Source organism: Lycium barbarum, chromosome 6, assembly GCF_019175385.1.
Source record: "Lycium barbarum isolate Lr01 chromosome 6, ASM1917538v2, whole genome shotgun sequence".
NCBI classification, from domain to species: domain Eukaryota; kingdom Viridiplantae; phylum Streptophyta; class Magnoliopsida; order Solanales; family Solanaceae; genus Lycium; species Lycium barbarum.
In genome coordinates, this window is record NC_083342.1 from 96,967,810 (window position 1) to 96,989,510 (window position 21,701).

A 21,701-nucleotide genomic window follows, 5' to 3' on the forward strand; every position below is an offset into this window, starting at 1 on the left:
GGTTCAAAGATATTACATCTACCGATTGACTGAGTATATTCAAAAGTTCACTACGGAAAGTTCAAAGGGAAACCTACTTATCCAGATGCAATTAATCTTTACTTGTAAATCACACACTTATCTGTGCATTCCTTTATCTTATAGCCATTCCCCATTCATGTGGGGGATTGTTGGGTTTTTAATGATTGGTTGAATGAGAAATGGAGGGAAGAAATTTGGAGGGAAAATGAATTGTTCCCCTTTGCTTTATGGAGGAAGCATTTCTCCCTCATTAGTAGTGGAAAGAAAAAAGTCCTCGTACTTAAATATGAAGCATTCCTTCTGTTTGTTAAAAGGTTGAGAGGAAGGCAAGCCTCGCGCTGTCGTCGTCACTCGGCTTCGGTCAAATAATTTGATTGATTGATAGTCTTTTTGGACCAAAATTATTTAATTTTTAATTGTTTAATTAGTAATTAATTATTCAAAATTCTGATGTGGTTTTTCGGATAAATTAAAATCCAGATTATGACCGGTTTCCTTACGAAATTTCTGATATTATTCTCTCTTCTTCTTTTGCACTTCATAAAATTCTCGTGTGATTTACAACCTTCGAGTGAGTTCGTTGTTCACCAAAGTTTGCAGTACCGCTACTACGGTGAGTAAATCGTTCTATCCTAAGAGGATATATTCCACAACCTCGGGTACATTGAGGGGAATAATTTCCTTAAGGACACATTGTGCATTCAGTGAGCTCGATTTAATTCTGACAATTTTTTTTTAAGATACTCTTTCTTCTAAAATTTTCCAGATTCTGTTGTTTTCTTAAATTTTCAGTTTCTGGTTTAAGTATATTTTCGGATACATATTTAATAACAATATCAAAGAGTTCTAGATCAAAGTTACTTGTTCGTGAGATAATTATTGTTCGTGGTTGCGACCAAAGCGTTTGTGACGAGTAAATCAAATCCACGTCCAAGTTCAAAATTACAATTCAAGATAAAGCTTCAAGTCCTTGAATTAAATACAAGCCAAGATCAAATCCATCAAATTCAATATCAAGCTTCAAGCTCTTGAATTTAACTGTAACTCCAAGATCAAATTCATCAAATTCAAAATCAAGCTCAAAGGCCATTGAATTTATCTCTAAAAAGAAGAATAATAGAATTGCAGAGTTATAGTATTCACCGTATTGAAATAAAATATTACAATTTTTTTAGTCTTAATTACTTTTTCGATTTGATTTGAGGAAAAATCAATTCAAATTCAATTCAAATAAATTCGAAACAATCGCAAATTTTGTATTCAACCTCAAAATACTATTTAAAATAATTCGACCAACACTCAATCTAAAACAGCAAGAAAATCATGTTCCCATGTTCAAACCACTTCAAACCTTCAAGGTTGGTTCAACAATGGTGAGCTTTAAAATTTACTCCAAAAATAATTGAAATTACCTCAAACTGACCCCAAAATTTACACCAATATTCTTTGGTAATTTCTAATACTCACTAACAATATCCATTCGATAAATAACACTGATTTTTAAATCTGAATAAGAAGAAGAAACAAGAAAGGTTTTGGCAGGTGGGTAGTATTTTTATTTTTTTTAATGTGTGGATATTTTCTTACTTTTATATGTAGGGAGCTTTATGTAAACAAAAAATTTAAGCCTTTTCTTAAACACTTTTTAACGTCATTAGCATTAATGCAAATTATATTATTCCTAGCGATTATTAATAATTAAATTTGTGCTTTTTCTTTTTTAATTTAAGACTCACAAGTCTCTTTTAATTTTAAGTCCACATTTGCTTGAGTATACATGACCAATTCCACTAATATCTAGTGAAATTCTTTAAATTTAAAAATCATATCTGTTCAGAGAAGCATATTAAAATACAACAATAAACTACAACTTTTCAGCTGGAAGAGATTATATATGAGCTAACAAAATTTTAACATTTTGTGAAAAAGATTCTCATAGCTAAAACAAATTAGTCGCTTTTTTGGCAACAGACTTGAAATAGTGCCAAAATTGAGTCTACGATTTTCTCACTTACCGTTATGGTAAGATTTAGCTATCAGAGGTGCACGTTAAAAGTTGAACAAAGTATACATACCGACAACTCCAAAGCGGAAAAAAAAAAGAAGAAGAAATAAAAAAGAAAAAAAGAAAAATGGAAGTAAAGCTTTTAGTATAGTACTAATTACAGAGTGAAGCCAACGACTCCCCCAACCCAAAATATGGCTAGATATGAAATTTATTCTTTGTTTGGGTCTATGTTTGTTACTCATTTGATGGCTAATACATGTTGTTCTTGCTCGTAGTGTTATTTGTTGTTGTTGTTGATGTGCTTTTCGATCTAGCCGTTGGTTTGTTTCAATTTGTTCAGATCCGACACGGTGTTCATTTTCATTGGCGTTAAGAGTGATGTTGGACATGGAAAAGCTACTCTTCTTACCCCGTTATGCTAGTGAGTTTTTCTGCTTCTTTAGGTTTTAGGTTTTGCAGTTGTATTTCCATGTAAATTGTAAAATGACAACTGTTTACTGATGTCTTTTCGATCAAATTTCGTCTTTGTTACTAGTTTAGTTGGTTAAATTAGGGTTAACTACTGTAAAAATTGCTAAATTTCTGAAGTAATAAGATTGCTGCTGGATGCTTGGGCAAATGATATCCTGTTTTCTTGTTTCGCTGAAATAGTGGCATCTATTTCTTCTTGTGGTAATGAAGAGTATTATTCCATTTCTAACATAGGAAAATGAGAAAATTAATGGGAAAGAAGAAGAATCTCGGTAGATTAGTGTGTGTGCATGTTCATGTGCAAAAAGAAATTACCCGTGGGAGTATATAAATCGGTGACCAGTGTATTTAGTTTGAGTGACTATCAATTCTAGGTGAATTTGAAGAAAAAGCAGAAGCAGGTCATAGTTTGGATTTTGGAATACAAATGTCTCTACTTATTAGCTCTATGGTGTTACTACCAAAACTGGATGGCACAGACCAGTCGCAAATCTCTAAGGAACCAAGAAAAGGAATGGCTTCTGAACAACAATTGCAGATATAAGTAAAGAGAAGAAGATAGAGAGGGAGAGAGATATCGATATTATTTCACAATAATTCACAATGTATTTCACAATAATTCCTTATCTAACCTTTTTTTTCATGCTTTCTCTTGAGTCAAGGATATTTCGGCAACATCCTCTCTACCTTCCAAGGTAGGGGTAAGGTCAGCGTGCACTTTACCCTCCCCAGACCCCTCATTGTGGGATTACACTGGGTATGTTGTTGTTGTAATAATTCACAATGTACAAGTCCCCTTTGTTTATACTGTAATCAAGCAGCTAAACTGCTCAACTGACTTAATTCCCCTCTAATAAGTTATCGGTTATATATATAGTGTATGGCGATTATACCCCTCACTTATTACACAGTTACAAGTATGCCCCTTAACACTAACTAGTTATTTCGTCTCTGTAATTGAATATACCATATCGTGTAAATTAGAAAATGTATACAAAGTGAATACATTGATACCATTTCTGAACTCCTCACATGCATAGGTTGAATATCTGCTTAGATATACTTTTTGCACAGCATCACTATCTTAATGTTAGTTTTCACTGTTAATGATATCCTTAATTTTAATACGAAAAAGTGACGTAAAATTAGTTACTTCTCAATTTCAAAACAGTGTTTACTCATATAATTGAAGGTGTAAATGGTGTGATTCTTTTGAGAAGACTAGGACATTGTCGCATTTTCCTCCCTAATTGTGAACAAATAGAAATACTTAGGCGTATGTATTTGTAGATTTGTCTTGAATCACAAATGGATTGTGTAAGATATTACCATTCATTAAGGCTTGCCTTGCGGTAATTTTCTGTAATTATTTCTCTTCCGCCACGTATGCACTTTTGTGGGGCATCTCCATCTGTCACGTTTGCCTTTATCTCTTTCTTTTTTCTTGAGGACATTTGTGGCGACCGTTAATTTCTTCCTTTTAGATGCAAAATCTTAAAGTGAGAATGGAGTAACTCATTGTGACCAACTTGACTATTTGATCCCTGATAGAATGTTACTTTGTTGTATTGATGCTATTTCTGCTGCAATCTCAGCTCATTATTCAGTTCTGTTGGTCCTTAGCTTCATTTATCTAACTTATTGTTAATATGGATTTCAGAGGAATCAGAGAGGGGCCTATCTTTGACGCTGAAGCATTTAACAATTTTATTTTGTGTCTTGTGCGTCACTAATGCCGAGTTGCCTGATAAGCCATTTGAACAACAGCCCGTCTCTCTAGTCAACAAACCTGTTGAAGCACCTGGCGTACCTGATCTGCCCCTGCTGAGGAATGTACCTGCATTTCATAGGCAACATAGGAAACATTTTCCTCATGGTGCGCCATGGCTTGGGCTAGCTCCAGCTCAGCCTCCTGATTACGGTCCTTTAGTTACTGCTGCACAGCCTCCTTCCAGTTCTGGCTTATCGAAGCCATCAATGAAGAAAAGTGGATTGGTGCCTCCTAGTGCTGGCCTTGCACCTCCACGTTCGGCAGATATTGCTCCAACACAATCCAGTCCTAGTACTCTACCGGCTGGTTTGGCTCAGCCACCACTTTCTCCTCACACTTCCAGTAAGAATCTTTCTGCTTAATGAACTTCAACCGAAGACCTACTGCGGCCTTGTGTTTATATGTCCTATTTCCTCCATTCTCACAAAAAAGACAAAAAAGGGGGTGGGGGGTGGGGGGTGGCAGGTGGGGGGAAGAAGACACTAATAGATACAAGGGTCATAATTTGGGGTTATGAATTATACTTTATGGGGCAGGAGAGTTTCATAAGCAGAAACTATATAAGAAGTACCATAAGACCATTTGATTTTAGAAATAAAGAGTCTGGTTGTATTTGGCTTTGAAGCTGGCTATGGATCTACTGGTCTGGTTCCGTTTCCAGAATCTATGAGTTATGAACTTTTGAAAATAATCTCTCCGAGGCTGAAAATATTTTACACTTGCATATGATTAGAAATTACTAATAAAAACCAGCTACACATCTTAGATTGCTGCCAAACTTCCGAATAGCTGAAAAATCATAGAACACTACTTTCTCTCTGTATGGACCCCCAATGGAGGGGAATACCAAAAAGTGATGAGTGGGGTGGGGACAGGCCATAAATCTGAAGAAGAGTTTTATACTGAAATGCAAGGACCTGAATGAAAAAGAGGCCACAGTTTAATGTTGAGAAATCAGAATACAGTGTTGTTTTTGTTTGGAAAAGCTTATTTGCAGAACCGACCGCTCATTTCGAAATTTGTTTTATACCAAACAACACTAGTGTTTGGTTTCCAAAATCATTCCTATTGGTTTTGAGACCAAAAATCACTTGAAAATACTGAAAATAATGTTTAAATAATCAAGAAACAAGTCGATTCTCCAAATTACATAAATAAGGATAATGGGAGTGTGAATATATTCGCACTGGTGCAACATACAGGGCACATTTAAATACTGACTCATTAACTAAGTATCCTTTGGTGGCTAAGTTCAAAAACATATATGTAAGAATCAAAAGCAATCTCTTTATAACATGTCAGTGAAGTTATCGCTAGGGGAGATTTATATCCACATTTATGTATTTGTTTTTCTTTCTCATTTTGGCAGACTGTTGTGGACCAGATATGGTGCTCAAACGAGGAAGCCAGGACTGCCAGTGTGTTTACCCATTAAAGATCGACCTTCTCCTCTTGAATGTCTCATCAAATCCGAATTGGAAACTTTTTCTAAATCAATTTGCTTCACAATTGAATTTAGGGGTTTCTCAAATTGAGCTAATTAACTTTTACATGGTGGATCTTTCAAAGCTAAATATATCCATGGATATCACACCAAATAAGGGAATTAGCTTATCAACTAATGAAGCTTTTGCAATAAACACTTCATTATCAACGCATAAGGTCCATCTAGACCCAACACTAGTGGGTGGATACCAATTGCTCAACATTACCTGGTTTAAGCCACCAGTTTCATCACAAGGTACTTGCTTCTGGTTATATTTCACTTCTGATGTGCTGATAATTTCCTCTAGCACAGGCTAAATAATGGTTGGGGTGTGGGTTGTTGGGGGGGGGGGGTTTGAATGATTGTTATTAACCTTTAAATTTGACAGGTCTTTTCATATTTTGTGAATTCTTTGATATGCAGCTCCACGTTCTGCTATGTCACCAGTTGAAGCATCTCCGAAGCTGCCTTCAGCTCCTGCAGTAACAGTGTCTTCGGGCAAAGGGAGACGTCCGAGTTTAATTCTTATTGTTGGGATTGTCGCTGGCATCTTAATCATCACTATCATATCAACACTCTTTTTTTGTTTCTGTGGATCTAAGCAAGGGCAGAAGAAAGGATCACACAAAGAAGCTGGTAAGTGAAACTGTATATTCTGTGGACTTATGAAACTATCTAGGATTTGGACCATCTTCTTTTTAAAGTTCCACCTGCTAGGAACAGAAGGTTGGATTGGTGAACAGAAGAAACAAGGATGGAAATGGCTCTCTCTTGTTAACTTGGACTTGTGTTACTTGAGAAGTAGTAGAAGCTTGATCAATAACTCTAGCAAACTCCTAACTTCTGGTCAAATAAGAAAGAAAGAAAAAAGTCTGCAGAAGGCTTTTCTTGATCTTTCGTTCAAAAGTAGGGTTAAAATGAGTTTTTCCCCATCTGCGAAGCTTTGGGTTGCCTATGACATCTTGAGCTCGCATAATTTCCTGTCTACAACCTACTTAAAATGGTTATTCTACTTGAACTGGTTGGTTAAACCCAAACTACTGGTATTTAACAAAAAATATCATTAAATGACTGATAATAATGTACAGTTACCAGTTTCAAAAAATAAAATAAAAAAATGACTGATAGTAATGAAGATATTGGAACTCCATAAAACTATTTTTCTGCTGACTAGAAATATTTTTATCGGTTCTTTAAATGCATGAGACTATAAAGGAGATGTTTTTGTTTTTACTTGTAGCACCGCATAAGTCTCTAGCTTTATAAACTCTCACTTATAATTTGATTTCTTGATAGCAAAACCAATGCGTGCGGCCGCTGTTCCAGCTGAGGGATCGTTTCCCCATCCAACCAGTACACGGTATCTTCCATATGAAGAACTGAAAGAAGCTACAAATAACTTTGCATCATCTAGTATACTTGGCGAGGGAGGCTTTGGCAGAGTTTTCAAGGGTGTGCTGAATGATGGTACTGCTGTTGCAATAAAAAGACTTACTAATGGAGGTCAACAAGGTGATAAAGAGTTTCTAGTTGAGGTTGAGATGCTTAGTAGGCTGCATCACCGAAATCTTGTGAAACTTGTTGGTTACTATAGCAGTCGGGAGTCCTCACAGAACCTACTGTGTTATGAGCTTGTTTCAAATGGGAGTTTGGAGGCTTGGCTTCATGGTAAGTTTCTTTGTGACTTCAACTAGAGAGCCAATTCTAAAGAAAACTAAAGAGCTAAAATATCTGCCTTGCTGTTTTAATTTGTATTTGCTTAACTGGTAAGAAGTCAGAAAAGGAAAAGTAACTCCAATTTTCAACGTGTTCAGCTCTCCTTATATGGCCTGTCTATTGAGATACAGATAAATAGGAATCCTCACATATGTTTTACAAGGTCTCAAAAGTCATTACAACGGTTCTGAGCTATTCAGCCATTACCCTAAAACTTGGAATGGATACTTAGTGGGCGTTTTCCAAATTTGAAATACAACTTCAAGTTGGATTTGGAATTTTCATGGCCAAACACTGATTTCAATAAAGTGAAAAATTATTCCGAAAAAAAGTGAATAATTTTTATGGCCAAACGGGTCTTCTATAACGCAGTAATAGAGTATGTAGATATCCTTCAAGTCTCAGTTTGCGTGTCTTGAGCCCAGGAAAAAAAATCAGGCCTGCGCCTGAGGATGAGCCATTTAGAAGTTTAAGTGAACGGTTAAAATGGCCTCTTTCTAATGGTTTAAGTTTCTAGATAAGGTGGTCGTACAACTCAGTGTTGTGGCCTATTCAACTTATCAAGTAGTTTAACAACTGCAGTCTTGCTGCAGGCCCCTTAGGATTAAACTGCCCACTGGATTGGGACACAAGAATGAAAATTGCGCTTGATGCAGCGAGAGGACTTGCATACTTGCACGAAGATTCTCAACCTTGTGTTATCCATAGAGATTTTAAGGCATCAAATATATTGCTTGAGAACAACTTTCATGCTAAAGTTGCGGATTTTGGCCTCGCAAAACAGGCCCCCGAAGGCCAGGCAAATTACCTCTCAACTCGTGTTATGGGAACATTCGGGTTAGTGTTTATTCATTAACACATGCTTCTCTAAGATATTAACATTGTCTAATTTGGGAAGCACTGTTTTGCAGGTATGTAGCCCCTGAATATGCCATGACTGGGCACCTACTGGTAAAAAGTGATGTGTACAGCTATGGCGTTGTCCTCCTTGAACTGTTGACAGGAAAGAAGCCTGTAGATATGGCACAACCGTCGGGACAGGAGAATCTTGTTACTTGTGTAAGTGTTATGCTGTTGGTACTTTTTTATACCATTACATTTCTTACTTCAGATCATGCAAGTGTAGTTGTGCATTTACTGATCTTCAGAATTCACGTCTCAATTTTGTCTACTTTTGGTTACTTTACAAAAGTAGAAACTTATTAATAGGCATTTGGCCATAGATTCCAAATATTTTTCACTTTATTTGGAATTTATGGAGTTGGAGTTGAAGGTGGAGTTGTGTTTGGTTATACTTTTTGCAAAGAATAGTTAGAGTAATGTTCATGTTTGAATGTACTTAAATACAACTTCAGAAGTGAAAAGTGAGTTGGAAAATAGGTTATAAGCTGTTTTCCAAATTTGAAATACAACTTCAAGTTGGATTTGGAATTTTCCAGGGCAAATGCTGATTTTCAAATAAAGTGAAAAATTACTCGGGGAAAAAGTGAATAATTTTTATAGCCAAACGGGTCCTCATTTTGTCATTGCACCTTCCTTGAAAAAGTTCTGTAAAAAGAAAGGGTTCTATTTTGTTTTCAGGCTAGACCAATACTTAGAGACAAGGATCGTTTGGAAGAACTTGCTGATCCAAGGCTTGAGGGGAAGTACCCTAAGGAGGATTTTGTGCGGGTTTGCACAATTGCAGCGGCTTGTGTTGCTCCAGAAGCTAGCCAACGGCCTACTATGGGAGAAGTGGTTCAATCGCTCAAAATGGTTCAGCGGGTAACGGAGTACCAGGATACTACTGTAAATTCAGGCACTCGACCTAACTTAAGGCAGTCTTCAACAACCTTTGAATCAGATGGTACCTCGTCTATGTTTTCTTCTGGTCCTTACTCTGGGATGAGTGTCTTCGAGAATGACGTGTCTAGGGCAGCTGTATTCTCAGAAGATCTTCATGAAGGAAGATGAAGATTGTTGGAAGGCCTTCCAGTGTTCTGATCTTTCGATCATAATGCAGCAGAATGGGAGAATTTGAAGTGGGTTGGTCGAAGTGAGACAGAACCTGCGCAGTGGATCTGCCAATGCTTTGGAAAATCTATTGGTTTCTTTCATCCCCTGTAGAGAGCCCAGTGTTCAATTTTCCCTGTATGGCCATTCTCTACTTGTTGGATGAGAGCCTGTATATATGTATTGGTTGATATTTGATGGCAGTGGTTCAGTTGAAGTGGGATAAAAGTTGAATTTTCTTTTTTCTTAAGTTTCTGTATCTGTGTGATGCCCCTTTGTAAATTCCTCTTTACCCTTAAATTATATACCAACTTTTAAGGGCTCTACCACTTTTCATGGATTCTCCTTACAGTATCCTGGTTAGCAAAGCACAACTCAACTGGATAAGGAATTGTTTAGGGTGTGAGTGAGAGCTGAGTATTTTGAGATTGTAAAAATAGTGCCACCGAAACTTGAGTTTATAGAACTATGAGCACTTATTTCATGGTAAAATATGTTGTTTTGAAGTGCTTCCGAATTGTCTAAAGTATTTTCAGTTGCTGGGACTTTTGCTACTGGCATGAGCTTTGAAGGTGTTTTACCTTAATATTAGGAGATAGGATCAACCTACTATTAGCCATTAGGCCGGTTCTGTAGACGATTTTGCCTTGCTATGAAAATTCAATACTTTCCTTAGAGGTAGTTCTGGAGATTATAGGCACCAAAAAGACTAGAATGATATAAGTATGTGATAACCTTAGTTTCTTGTACAGATTAGCAAACAAGTCTCGGAAACTGCAAAAGATTCTGATAACCAACAAATTGCATGGAAACAACTTCGTTCGATCTGAAAGAAGTTGCTATGATATTCCAGTAATTAATAATAAATTAATATTTTTCTTTAAAATCATCTTGGGAGAGAAACTAAGTCTAAATTAGTGAAAATGCTAGGCCTAGCAACAATTGAGCCGGCTCAGAACTCGACTCGATTCGCTTGTATTCTAGTTCTGCCCAACCTGATTTGGTTTAAAAAAAAAAAATTAAGCTCGGTTAAATTTCAATTTGATCTTAGCTCGACTTGGTTAAGCTGGCTTGACTTGATATTGGAGTAGGTTTGAGTGGATTAGGCTCGACTTCGACGTTTTAGAGGAGCTAGAAGGGGTAAAACTTTGAAGTCAGCTTTAAATGTTACTCCACCTTCTCAAAAAAGTTGTCTTGAGTTACTATTTGGATAGTGAAAAGATGTTTTCTTTAATTATAGTTTTTCCAAAATATTTTGAATTTGTTAATTATGGTAATTTATAGATTTTTTATGTAGTTTCTAAATATGCAAATTTTATTTTTTAAAAAAAATAAAGATACTATGTGCTAACTCACACCAAACATTAGTTAGTTTTACCCTCCTATTTCGAACTAAGACAATTTTTTAGAAAGACAGGGAGTATTATTATTTTATTATTATAGATAAATCACTTACTTTTTATTTTTATTTAGTACGATAATCATATAAATTGAATTTACACGAAAAACTTTACCGATCCAATTGAGCCAAGTTATAGGGTGTGTTTGGTATGACGGAAAATGTTTTCCATAAAAGTTTGAGGAAAACATTTTCCGAATCAATAAAAACAACCCACACCCAACATCCACAAAACCCACTCACCACCCCAAATCACCCACCCCATCCCAACCCCACCCCACTATCAGTGGCGGAGCCAGAATTTTCACTTAGAGGGTTCAAAATATGAAAAAGTAAACACACGAAGAAGTCAACGGGGGTTTAACGTCTATTATATATACATAAAAAATAATTTTAACCATGTATAGACAGTGTAGTTTTTTGCCGAAGAGGGTTCAGAACCCCCTTGGCCCCTGCCCACTACCCCTACCCCAATTTTCTATTTTGTACTATTTCTTAATTTTATATATAAAATTGTTTTTATTCTTACACCTAATCCCCGCTTCCGAAGCCGTACTCTCCACCACCAAAAGTTGTACTCTAAATTTAAAGACTTCATAGTAATTTTGCTTTAAGTATACGCAAATGCTCTTAAAATGATATTTTCCAACTTGCGTACAAAACATAAAAAAATAAAGTATAGTAAACCACTTATTTTTTGACCGTGCCAAACACCCCCATAGTTGATGTAACATGAGAAAGTCAGCACGTGCGTATAATAGAGGAGATGCTAACGTGTGCTGGGGGACTACACTCTGTGAAAATGCGCACATCTTGAAGCACAAATACGTATGTGACCACGTATAGGAAAAAACGAGGGAAAATAAAGAGGATTATTGAGTATGGGATCGCTAAGAAAAGGCAAAGGCAGTCCAACAAAACAAATTACAGGGTTGAGAGAGAAAGAGAGATAGTGTGGGGGGTGGGTGGGGGTGGGGGGGGTGGGGGTGGGGGGGGGGGTGTTGGGTGAGTTAGAATAGGAAAGGCAAAAATGGAGAAGATATTGAGACTCTTCTTTGGCTCTAACGCTAACCCTAAAACTAACTTACCCAATTCCCATCTTTCTTTCTTCTATATCTCTATCAAAATATCTCTACCAACCCTTTTACTCCTTCTTTATCAAATTGCTCTAACCCTATTATCTCTACCTTTCCTTTATTTCACTCTTTTTGTTTGCCTCCTGCTTCTTTTCGGTTCACAAGGTATTTGCTTTCATCTTACTTTTGGTTCATGGGTATGTCAATTGGACTGTCAATTTCTTTCTTTTACTGGACCCTAGATGAATTGGATTTGTAAATGGCTCTACTATGATTTAATACTTCTGGTCTCAATTTGACTGTAATTCCTCTGCTAGTGTATGTTTTTGGGTCCGTCTAATCCAGTTAACCCCAAGTTTTGAGCAGGCCATTAATTCAATTAAACAATCAGCTAATTCGGTTTTGATTTTGTTGGTATTGTCAGATATGAATCCTCAGTATCTATTCAAGTGTGGCTACTTTTCAACTAGTTTTTTATTTGGAGGATTCATTGTTGTTTGGCTATTTTAAGATAACCATTAATCTACTGGAACTCTGGGTTATCCGTGCTTGGGATCACGTATAGGCGGAGTTATTGAAAATCCTATGACATCTTGTTGATGAATTGTCTTTGCACATAGGCTGAGTTATTTAAGGCTATTAGTACGTTCCTCAAAGCTCTATAGGACAGACATTATACTGTTACTTGCATTTATCGAGGATACATTCATTCCCCGTGTTGTGGAAATTGTGGATAGTCAAATTGATTTCAGTATCATGTTTCTTAGTTGTTGTTAAAGGCATGGTGCAATACTATATCAAGATGATAAGTGTCCTTACCGTTTTTGGTTGTTGTTTGATTTGTTGGGTTTTGTGTGATGTTACAAAAAGTGATAGTGCAATGGTCTAGATAGTGGGTTCATGTATACTGCATGTGTGGGTGTTGCATGTATACTGCATGTGTGGGTGTTGCGTCCCCTGGATGCATCTTTAAATAAATTAATTGCTAATGAAAGGAACTTCTTGTTAATCGTTTTTGCTTATTGATGTTTCTCTACATAAATGAATTAGAAAATAAAGGACATGTCTTTGACTGTTTGCAGTTTCCAGTTTGGTGCAGCAATTGCCAAACGCATTTAGCAAGTGCCATCTTTTTGCCGTGATTAGTGCACGTGTTTCTGGTGGGCCCTAGTCTTTTTACGTGTCATGGATGAGTCTGGTGGAACTAGATTTGAAGGGCTCAATCCTACTGTTAGAAAGAAAAGAAGCCACATGTTGCGGCGACCTAGACCTGAGAAGCCGTTTTTCCATGATAGCCGCGATCAGTCACCCTTAACACCAGTTTCAGATGATTTTGGTAGGGTTTCCAGTGATGAGAACATTGATGATGCCAGTGCTGGACGGAAAATGTTCAACCTTAATCATTGCATGTCTAGAGGCTCTGCTTCCAGAGTGGCTGACGGGGGATCTAGTCTTTTACATAGTAATGGAGTTCCAGGAGATGATACATATCCCCAGCATGGCTCCTCTCTTAGGCAACCAGGAACTGTTCAGGATGGTGTTGGCAGTGATAGCAAGCTGAAAAAAGTTAAGTTGAAAGTTGGGGGTGTGACACGCACCATACAAACCAAAACCGATTATCGTGGTGCATATGGTGGTGGTTTATCTACTACAAGTGCACGAGCCTTGGATGGGTCACTGCCACGGCAGAAACTAACTCCACAGGTTTGTCACATGTTTCTTCTCAAGTAGTTAATTATTTGGATTTCTTAAATCCTTGAATCATTAATCAAGGAAGAAATCTACTTTTATTGCTAGTAAATTTTTGGCATTTATTTCTTTGGTCAAATAAATTTCAATGCTGTCCAATTAACCTTTTCCTCCCAATTTTAGGACACTTTGAGCAAAGACGGTCTTTCGGAAAGGAAAAGTGGGTTGCAAGGAATTTTATCGAGAGATTCGCCGAAAGGCTCGTTTGCTGCTGGAATGGGGAAGATGCCAGTGACGAATGCCTATGAAAAAGGAGGTGACAAGTCAGATCCATCTCGTAAGAGTAAGAGGGTGCCAAAGAGGCGTGTATCGGAGTGGTTTGATGAGGATGACAAAGATGATGAGATTCGATACTTGGAGAAGCTTAAAACCTCGAAGATTGCAGGATATAAAGATTTTGAGGAGGAGTTGACCAATAAAAGAAGTCTTTCCCGGGTTTCAAGGGTTAGCAGGTATGAAAAGGATGAAAATGTGGGAAGGTCAAGGAAAGATGTTAGGAAGAAATCAGAGCAAGGTTCTGAGGACATTGCTTATGAGGTGGAAGAGCTCCTGTCTGATGGCGAGCCTGAAGGAAAAAAGAAGCAGAAACAAAGGAAGGAATCCTCAGATTCATCGAACGAAGGGACGAGAGGAGAAATGACTCTTACAACACGACAGCGAGCTCTCCTATCTAGCAAGGATTCTTCTGCTTCTTCTGTGAGTCAGATTGAGTTCCCTAACGGTTTACCGCCGGCGCCTCCTCGAAGTAATACACTGTAGTTACATATATATGTTCCGGTCTTATTTCTTTGCTCTAGAACTTTTTTTCTGATTTTCAAATTTGTCTTGCCATCTTTGCTTTTCGACAGAGCAAAAGGAGAAGCTCACAGAGGTTGAGCAGCAACTGAAGAAAGCAGAGGCTGCTCAGAAACGTAGAATGCAAAATGAGAAGGCCGCTCGTGAATCAGAGGTTTGCCCTTGTTCCTTTTCTTGCTTACTGTATGTATTATATGATGATGAAATGAGCATAACCTTTTGGAATTCGCAGGCTGAGGCAATTAGGAAAATTCTCGGTCAAGATTCTAACAGGAAGAAGAAAGAAGATAAAATGAAGAAGCGGCAGGAAGAGTTGGCTCAGGTAAAGTGCTTGTTGATAAGTACATTGCCTTCTGTAGCGATGTTACGAAACTGACAATTAATGAACATTCTATCTGGCAGGAGAAGGCTGCCAAAGAGCAGATGCTTGCGAAAAGCACTGTCAGAGTGGTTATGGGCCCTACTGGGACTGTGGTGACATTTCCTGAAGATATGGGTTTACCTCATATTTTTAACTCTAAACCTTGCAGGTAAGGGTTTTTCTCCATCCCCATTTTTGTTTTGTCTTCTGTGAAATTGGAGCCTGGATATTTTTGATTTGATACATGAAGGAACCACTATTTAAGTTGCTAAGGGGTTATGATTTGTGTTTTTATTGCTAAATTGCAGTTACCCACCCCCTCGTGAGAAATGTGCTGGTCCTTCCTGCGTGAATCCGTACAAGTATCGGGATTCTAAGACAAAACTTCCTCTGTGCAGTCTCCAGTGCTACAAGGCAATTCATGAAAAGGGACAGGCTTGAAAGCCTGCTAAAAGATGTTATGACATATGCTCTTGCACATTATTTAGATTTAAGCTGGTATAATGAGGATATCTTTTCCATATACAGGAATCAGGACCAAAGATATCTGGGAACAAATTGTGTACAGGAATATTTTGGTTCCTTATATAAATGTATGCCCCGCTGCCCCTAGTTCATTGGTCATTTCTCCTTTTCTATTTCATTATCCCTATTTGTACATGTTATATTTTTCTAATTATTGGTCACCTCATTGCTGCACAGTCGAGCTATTTTTGGTGATTGTTGCCTTCTCTTTAGGAGTACATTCTTTGGGGAATGTCAAATTTTGTGTGTTTTTCTGCTGCAAGTTGTCATAGGAGGGTCTTATTACTTCCATACAAAGTATATCTGACGGAAACTCTGATTGAAGCTATTGTCAACCCTCTAAAGTTTGAATTGCTGAATGACTTGTAGTAATTACTTATACCTTAATATTGCTGTGTGGGCTTGCTCAGCTTACCGGATCAAGGTCTTGATAAAGGAGAAGGATTGCGGTAGGTTGCATGTAGCACAAAACTAGTCAATTTTCTACTTTTGAGTTATTGAGCAATAGCAAGATACCTACCAAAACAAAAGGCAAGTTAAGTTCGAACAGTTGTAACTTGTAAGGGTTGTAAGGCAGACAATGTTATATGAGAGTGAATGTTAGGCCTCTACGGCCCAACATGTTGGTTATACAACACTAGAAATAATCACGTTTGACAGAAGGGGCTAGTAACATAAGTAGAAGATAAAATGAACGTTCGCTGGAGATCATTTCGTCACGTCATAAATAGACTTCCAGATGCAATGATCTTAGGTGTGGAACATGGTTGAAGGTGTTAAAAGAGACAAGGTAGAGCCAAAGTCACATCACATATGATAGGAAGTTGTCTTGAATGACCTACTACGTTGGAATTCACGTAGACTTGGCAAAAAATAGAGTGCAATGGAAGAAAAAGATCTATATAGGTGATGTCACTAGTCAAGATTACTACTCAGAGGGTGTTTGGATTGGTTTATTTTAAGTGCCTTTTGGCTAATAAGTTCTTTTATATTTTTTGTGGTGTTTGAGAAAGATAAAAGTTACTTTAAGCACTTACTTTTAAGTCAAAAAAGTACTCCCAACTTATGACTTTTAGCTTATAAGCTATTTTTAAAAAGTCAATGCAAGCACCCCTTAGTCTTGTTGACATGCTCACATAGCCTAATATTTGCTATGTATTCTTTTTAATCTTGTAGATCTGTATGTCAGCAGAAATGTAGTGAACTTCTAGTATTAGAGAACGTAATTTATTGAATATTGGATCAAATGGGTGTAAATGGAGCAAAATGGTCAACATAGATTTTATATAATCGATCCTAGTTTACTTGGGATTGATATCATATTGTACTATAGCAAATGGCTTCATGGGTACATATTTTTTAATATTTGTGGTGCTTTTAAAATGTTTTTGGAGTGAGGACAAGTGCTCAAGAGGAGAGCAGAAATCAACAAGATTTGTGGCTTTACAAGTTTGGAAGAAAAAGCTATTCTTTCGTCCTGGGAGCTATTTTCACTTGTAGTTTGTGAAATTGGTTATCAGCTGTTTTTAGAAACAACTTGAACCTAATTAGTCGTCGTGTCATAAATTTACCAGTTCCAAAATAAAAATAAAAAATTAGTCTTTGTGTTATGTGATGTGTCAGTCACTCGACATCTTGGCTCAGAAGTTACTGTCTTAGAATTGTGCTTTTGACTAGGTGGCCATTTTCTATTATTCAGATATTCTCCCTTCTAAGAATGCTTTTTCTACCACAAATCGATGTTTCTCTAGAGAAAGAACTCACAAGTCACAGCCCGTAGCTGAGGCAACTTGTTACTTGTAAGCAACAAATACTTAAGACAGGCTGTAAACATAATTGATCAAGGCCAAATAATTCCTATTGAATGTACTGTCACTGTATGTGAAAAAGACACTTTCATTAGCAGACATTATCCTCAATCCTCATCCTTTGGACCCACAAGTGTGGGTCGTTCACAATTGGAATTTTTAATGGCATCTAAACCTCCTTTGAGATGCAGATTCTGGCATAAGAACATATACCCATTTTGAACCATTAGTGCAGCAAAATGCCAAAGAAGCAACAGCTACAATGCACGCACCTATATGCCTATTAGTATACCGAAAAAGGGTATACTTTAGGTCCAAATATATCCTTACTGTTATACTTTGGGTTCAAATATACCCCTGTACTATTAAAAAAGAGCTAATTATACTCTTCGTTATACTTGGGGTCCAAATATATCCTTACTGTTATACTTTGGATCAAATATACCCTCCTCCGTTAAAATTATCCAAGGTGGACACCAAATGTGACGTGGCACTAACAATACAGTGAGGTGGACACCATGTGACATGTCACCTCATCATCCAACTCATTTACCCCCTCTCTCCCTCTTCTCCACCCACCATTACCATCTCCTCTCCCTTCACAATCACTACCGCCATTAGCACTACCACACTACCATCTCCACCTACAACGATGCAAAAAAGCTTTGCAACGCTTTTGAAATTCGGAATATTAGAATAACTCTGCTTTCCATTTTCTAATCAGTACCAAAATCGAAAGCATCCATTTGAAGAGCAATGAAAATAAGCTCTCTTGAAGGCTGATTTTTCTGGGAAAATTCAAAAGGAAATATATGTAGCAGCGACGCTTTGGCTTATTAGTGAGAGAAGAGAAAAGCACTGAGGAATTTGGATTTAATGCAGCAACATAGGTTCTGCCATTTTTATAGAGTATCATCTAAGCATAGAATAAACAATACGATTTTGTAAAAGCTATTTATGTTTAATCATTGTAAAAGCTATTTATGTTTAATCAGACACCTAAATAATTGACAAATGGTTGGTCACAGCTAATGGCGGAGATGGTGGTGCTAATGGCGGCAGTGGTTGTGAAGGGATAGGAGATGGTAGTGATGGGTGAAAGAAAGGGAGAGAGGGGTAAATGAGTTGGGCGGTGAGGTGGCATGCCACGTGGTATTATTCACTCCATTGAAAAAGGGTATGTTTAACCCTTTTTCAATAGTATTGGAATATATCTGGCTCTTTTCCAATTATTGGAATATATCTGGCTCTTTTCCAATTAGTATTAGGGGCAGTATATTATATATCTTCCCCATCAAATCAAACCACTCCATGAAAAATGCGTGTTCGCCTTTGGTCACTATCCTCGTGTCTCTAGCTATCCTTCTGAGACACTTGGTAGTTGGGTGGCTCAGTGGTCCCAAAAACACAAAAAATTTAAAGGTTTGAAAAGTATAATGTCCCTACGCACACAAAGATGTGATGTGTTATGAAATAATCGAGATATAAGTAAGTTTGTCCAAAACACCGCCATTATAAAAAAAAAACACCACTCACATCCAATTTTGAAGAGAAATGAGGAGCTTATCAATATTTTAAGTTAAAGTCATTCATACCTTAAAATTTCAGTTTGGGTACTTGAGTCTGCCGACATAGCACCAGAATAACCAAATATTCTGAGTTCGAAATTTAATAATCAACAAAATCTTTTCACACACAGTGAGAAAAAAAAAAAGAAAAAAGAACCAAGGTTAACACAACATGTTGCAAACTTAAAACAAATAAATGAAACTGTCCATCCTATTGAAGAAAACAAAGCACCAAGTTTCCTGTACATGACTACAAAATGAAATGTTTGATGGATATCTTATATACAACGTGCCAAGTGACATAATGGCAACAAAACCCATCAAGCACTTCACAAACTTAATAGATCACTACTATAACCTATCTGAAACTGTGACTGATATCTGCATTTTACTAAGAAGGATCTACAAGGATTGCCTCCTCAAAAATGCCTGCAGAGGAAGTAGAAGATGGAGGTAGTTGCAATTCTCCTAGTTCATCATAAAAGTCATTTTCTTCTGATAATTCTGATTTTGGGAATTTCATTAGTTGAGGGTAAGAAAGGGGCAGAAAATCATCATGTGAAACTGTTCCCAAGAAATTATCAGTGGATAGATTCTCTTCAAGTATGCCTTGGGAAATACTGGTAGTAGTAGTAGTAGTACGATTTAATGGGGATTTTCTTTGTGGGTCATCATCACCATTGTCTTGGAGGGAGACGTGGTGATCCACTGTTGGTTCTTGATCTTGCTGCTGCAGAGTCAAGGCAGAATCTTCATTATTAGGCAAGTTTTGACCAGGATGATTATGGGTGGATGTGTATGTGATGATGAACAAAGATGCATCTTTACTGCACCTTTCTACTTGTTTTTTAGCTGAACAACCTTTTGAACTGCTGCATCTGTAGTAACCCCTGTATCCAAAATCATCCATTTCATGTTTGCTGAGTTCTTTGCATGTAAATACCTCAAAAGCATAGTTAACTAAGAAAAGATTAAATGTACAGTTTCCACCAAAAGGAAGAAAATAATTTCCCATCATAGCAAATACATCACGATTATCCTATACTTTTGGACGGACTTCGCTTTCCTTCAAAATTATATTTTCCACACTTCAACCAAACACCGAAGATATGTTTAAGAAAATAAGTAATAACTTCCATGATAGCAAATACACCAAGATCACACTTAATTTGACCAACAGAGTCTAAATCTTGAATTCGCCTCTATAGCCTGACGGCTGGCACTGTACTAAATAACAGTTGACAGATTTAGAAGGGGAGAAGAGTAGTAAATGCACCTGGGATAAGGGGATCCTTTAATGGGTTTTTGTCCATATTTTCTCCAGGACCAACAATCTGAGGGTGGCCCTTCATTTTTCTGCTTTATATCTTCTACTTCCATTTGCACTTTGATCACAACTTTCTGAGCCATCTTTCTAACATGAGAACATTCAGAACTGTCAGAAAAAAAACAGTAAAAAGTCCTTTTTTATGCTCACCTATCTCTGTGTTTGGAAACAAAAAGAAATGCCAAAAATTAGCTAATATAAATATATGCTCTTTAGAGTTTTTGGTAACTGAAAGTGAGCTGAATCACCTCTTTTTGGAGGCAACAAATTGTGGTTCAGGCAATCTTGATGTTTTAGACTCTGATTTTGGTGGCCTACTTCTACCCATGACTATATGATTTTCCTTCTGCTTTCTTGTTTTCTGTTCTTGAAAAAAATATAAAACAGATGGAGCTGCAAGGAGAGAATAAAGGGAAGAAAATTGGAGCACTCCAATTGATTAGGAGAGAGAGAGAGAGACTGAGAAGATGAACTAGGCTTGAGAGAAGACAAAACTACACGTTAAACAAGTTGTTTTCACTCCCATCTTTATCAGCTTATTAATTATAGAGCTTACCTCCACTCAACTATAACTGTGCCTATATGGAATATTGATTCATTTTCATCCTCTCCACTATCCTTTCCAATCATAAACTACTCAATATTTGCTCTTTTTATCTAGAACTAGGGTGTAATATGACAGCCAATGAAAGGTTTTGAAATCATTAGATATTTGAAATTTATTAGTTTGATTAATTTGAATTCGCAAGTTCACTAAGAAGATAAAGTGTTCCATATAAAACGAATTTTATTCTTAAAATTCGAACCCAAAACTTTGATTAACGATATAGGGATCCAAACTGTCACAAAACACCCCATAGTGGGACGGAAACTCAGAGTTACTAGTAGTAACCCGTTTGGACAATATTTGGTTGAAGTTGAAAAATATGAAAATGAGTATTTGAAAGTTGAAATTGTGTTTGATCATAAATTTCGCGTGAAATACTTCTCAAATTAATTCTTTTAACTTTAAGTTCTCTGCTTCAACTTTAATTAAGTAATGGATAAATTATAAAATATTTTATTATTTGCAAATACTCCATCCGTCCATGTTTATTTGTCCATATTTAACTTAACACACCACTTAAAAAGCAATAAATAAAACAAAAAAAGTATTTCTACCACGCTGATTTTGGGTACAATGGCCCAGATAGGGGTAGCATAGCAAATTCACACGGGTATCTAGGTTTTTTATATGATGTCATTGCTACCTTTCTCTTTCAAAGTGCACCTTAGTGCAAAATTTGCATGAAATATCTCTCACCAATTCAATTTTAGTTTTTTTCCCAATACATGAAGAATAGTCTTTTCACAGGTGTGACCACATTTGGGCCAGATCGGTGTGGCAGTTTAGTAGAATAAAACGAATGGTAATTTTATTACTATATCATCCCTAATTATTAGAAGTCATATCATTCATTGAAAATGAATTAGAAATAATTAATAATAAAGGTAGAATAGTATAAAATGGTAAATTATTTCTTAATTTTTTAAACTGAACAAATAAAATTGCACATCTATTTTTAGTACAACGGACAAGTAAAAATGAACGGAGGGAGTAACCTATATATCCAAAGTAATTGGAAGCC

The 21,701-nt window shown here is 36.8% G+C and overlaps 3 protein-coding genes across 8 annotated transcripts; 2 read left to right on the forward strand and 1 right to left on the reverse strand.

Moving 5' to 3' along the window:
• The first annotated feature begins 1,984 nt into the window (after window positions 1–1,984).
• On the forward strand, window positions 1,985–9,957 carry LOC132644926 (PTI1-like tyrosine-protein kinase 2). 2 transcript variants are annotated; one of them, XM_060361594.1, is made up of 8 exons: window positions 1,985–2,450; window positions 4,161–4,613; window positions 5,641–6,012; window positions 6,181–6,393; window positions 7,054–7,425; window positions 8,067–8,310; window positions 8,385–8,532; window positions 9,055–9,957. In XM_060361594.1, exons 1-8 carry the CDS (start codon window positions 2,408–2,410, stop codon window positions 9,424–9,426), a joined length of 2,217 nt encoding a protein of 738 aa, XP_060217577.1. In that variant the 5' UTR covers window positions 1,985–2,407; the 3' UTR covers window positions 9,427–9,957. The 2 variants fall into 2 exon arrangements, with proteins under 2 accessions (XP_060217577.1, XP_060217578.1); XM_060361595.1 differs by lacking the exon at window positions 5,641–6,012 and having other exon boundaries at window positions 1,986–2,450.
• Window positions 9,958–11,842: 1,885 nt separating this feature from the next.
• LOC132644927 (uncharacterized) lies at window positions 11,843–15,576 on the forward strand. Of its 3 annotated transcripts, none has more exons than XM_060361598.1 (7): window positions 11,843–12,137; window positions 13,023–13,644; window positions 13,813–14,434; window positions 14,538–14,638; window positions 14,717–14,806; window positions 14,887–15,014; window positions 15,154–15,576. In XM_060361598.1, exons 2-7 carry the CDS (start codon window positions 13,126–13,128, stop codon window positions 15,284–15,286), a joined length of 1,593 nt encoding a protein of 530 aa, XP_060217581.1. In that variant the 5' UTR covers window positions 11,843–12,137; window positions 13,023–13,125; the 3' UTR covers window positions 15,287–15,576. The 3 variants fall into 3 exon arrangements, with proteins under 3 accessions (XP_060217581.1, XP_060217579.1, XP_060217580.1); XM_060361596.1 differs by having other exon boundaries at window positions 11,843–12,105; XM_060361597.1 differs by having other exon boundaries at window positions 11,843–12,105; window positions 13,030–13,644.
• Window positions 15,577–18,939: 3,363 nt separating this feature from the next.
• On the reverse strand, window positions 18,940–20,634 carry LOC132644928 (probable WRKY transcription factor 35). 3 transcript variants are annotated; one of them, XM_060361599.1, is made up of 3 exons: window positions 20,322–20,634; window positions 20,023–20,181; window positions 18,940–19,636 (listed from the first exon to the last, which is right to left on the reverse strand). In XM_060361599.1, exons 1-3 carry the CDS (start codon window positions 20,399–20,401, stop codon window positions 19,138–19,140), a joined length of 738 nt encoding a protein of 245 aa, XP_060217582.1. In that variant the 5' UTR covers window positions 20,402–20,634; the 3' UTR covers window positions 18,940–19,137. The 3 variants fall into 3 exon arrangements, with proteins under 3 accessions (XP_060217582.1, XP_060217585.1, XP_060217584.1); XM_060361602.1 differs by having other exon boundaries at window positions 20,023–20,156; window positions 20,322–20,625; XM_060361601.1 differs by having other exon boundaries at window positions 20,023–20,160; window positions 20,322–20,623.
• Window positions 20,635–21,701: the final 1,067 nt, after the last annotated feature.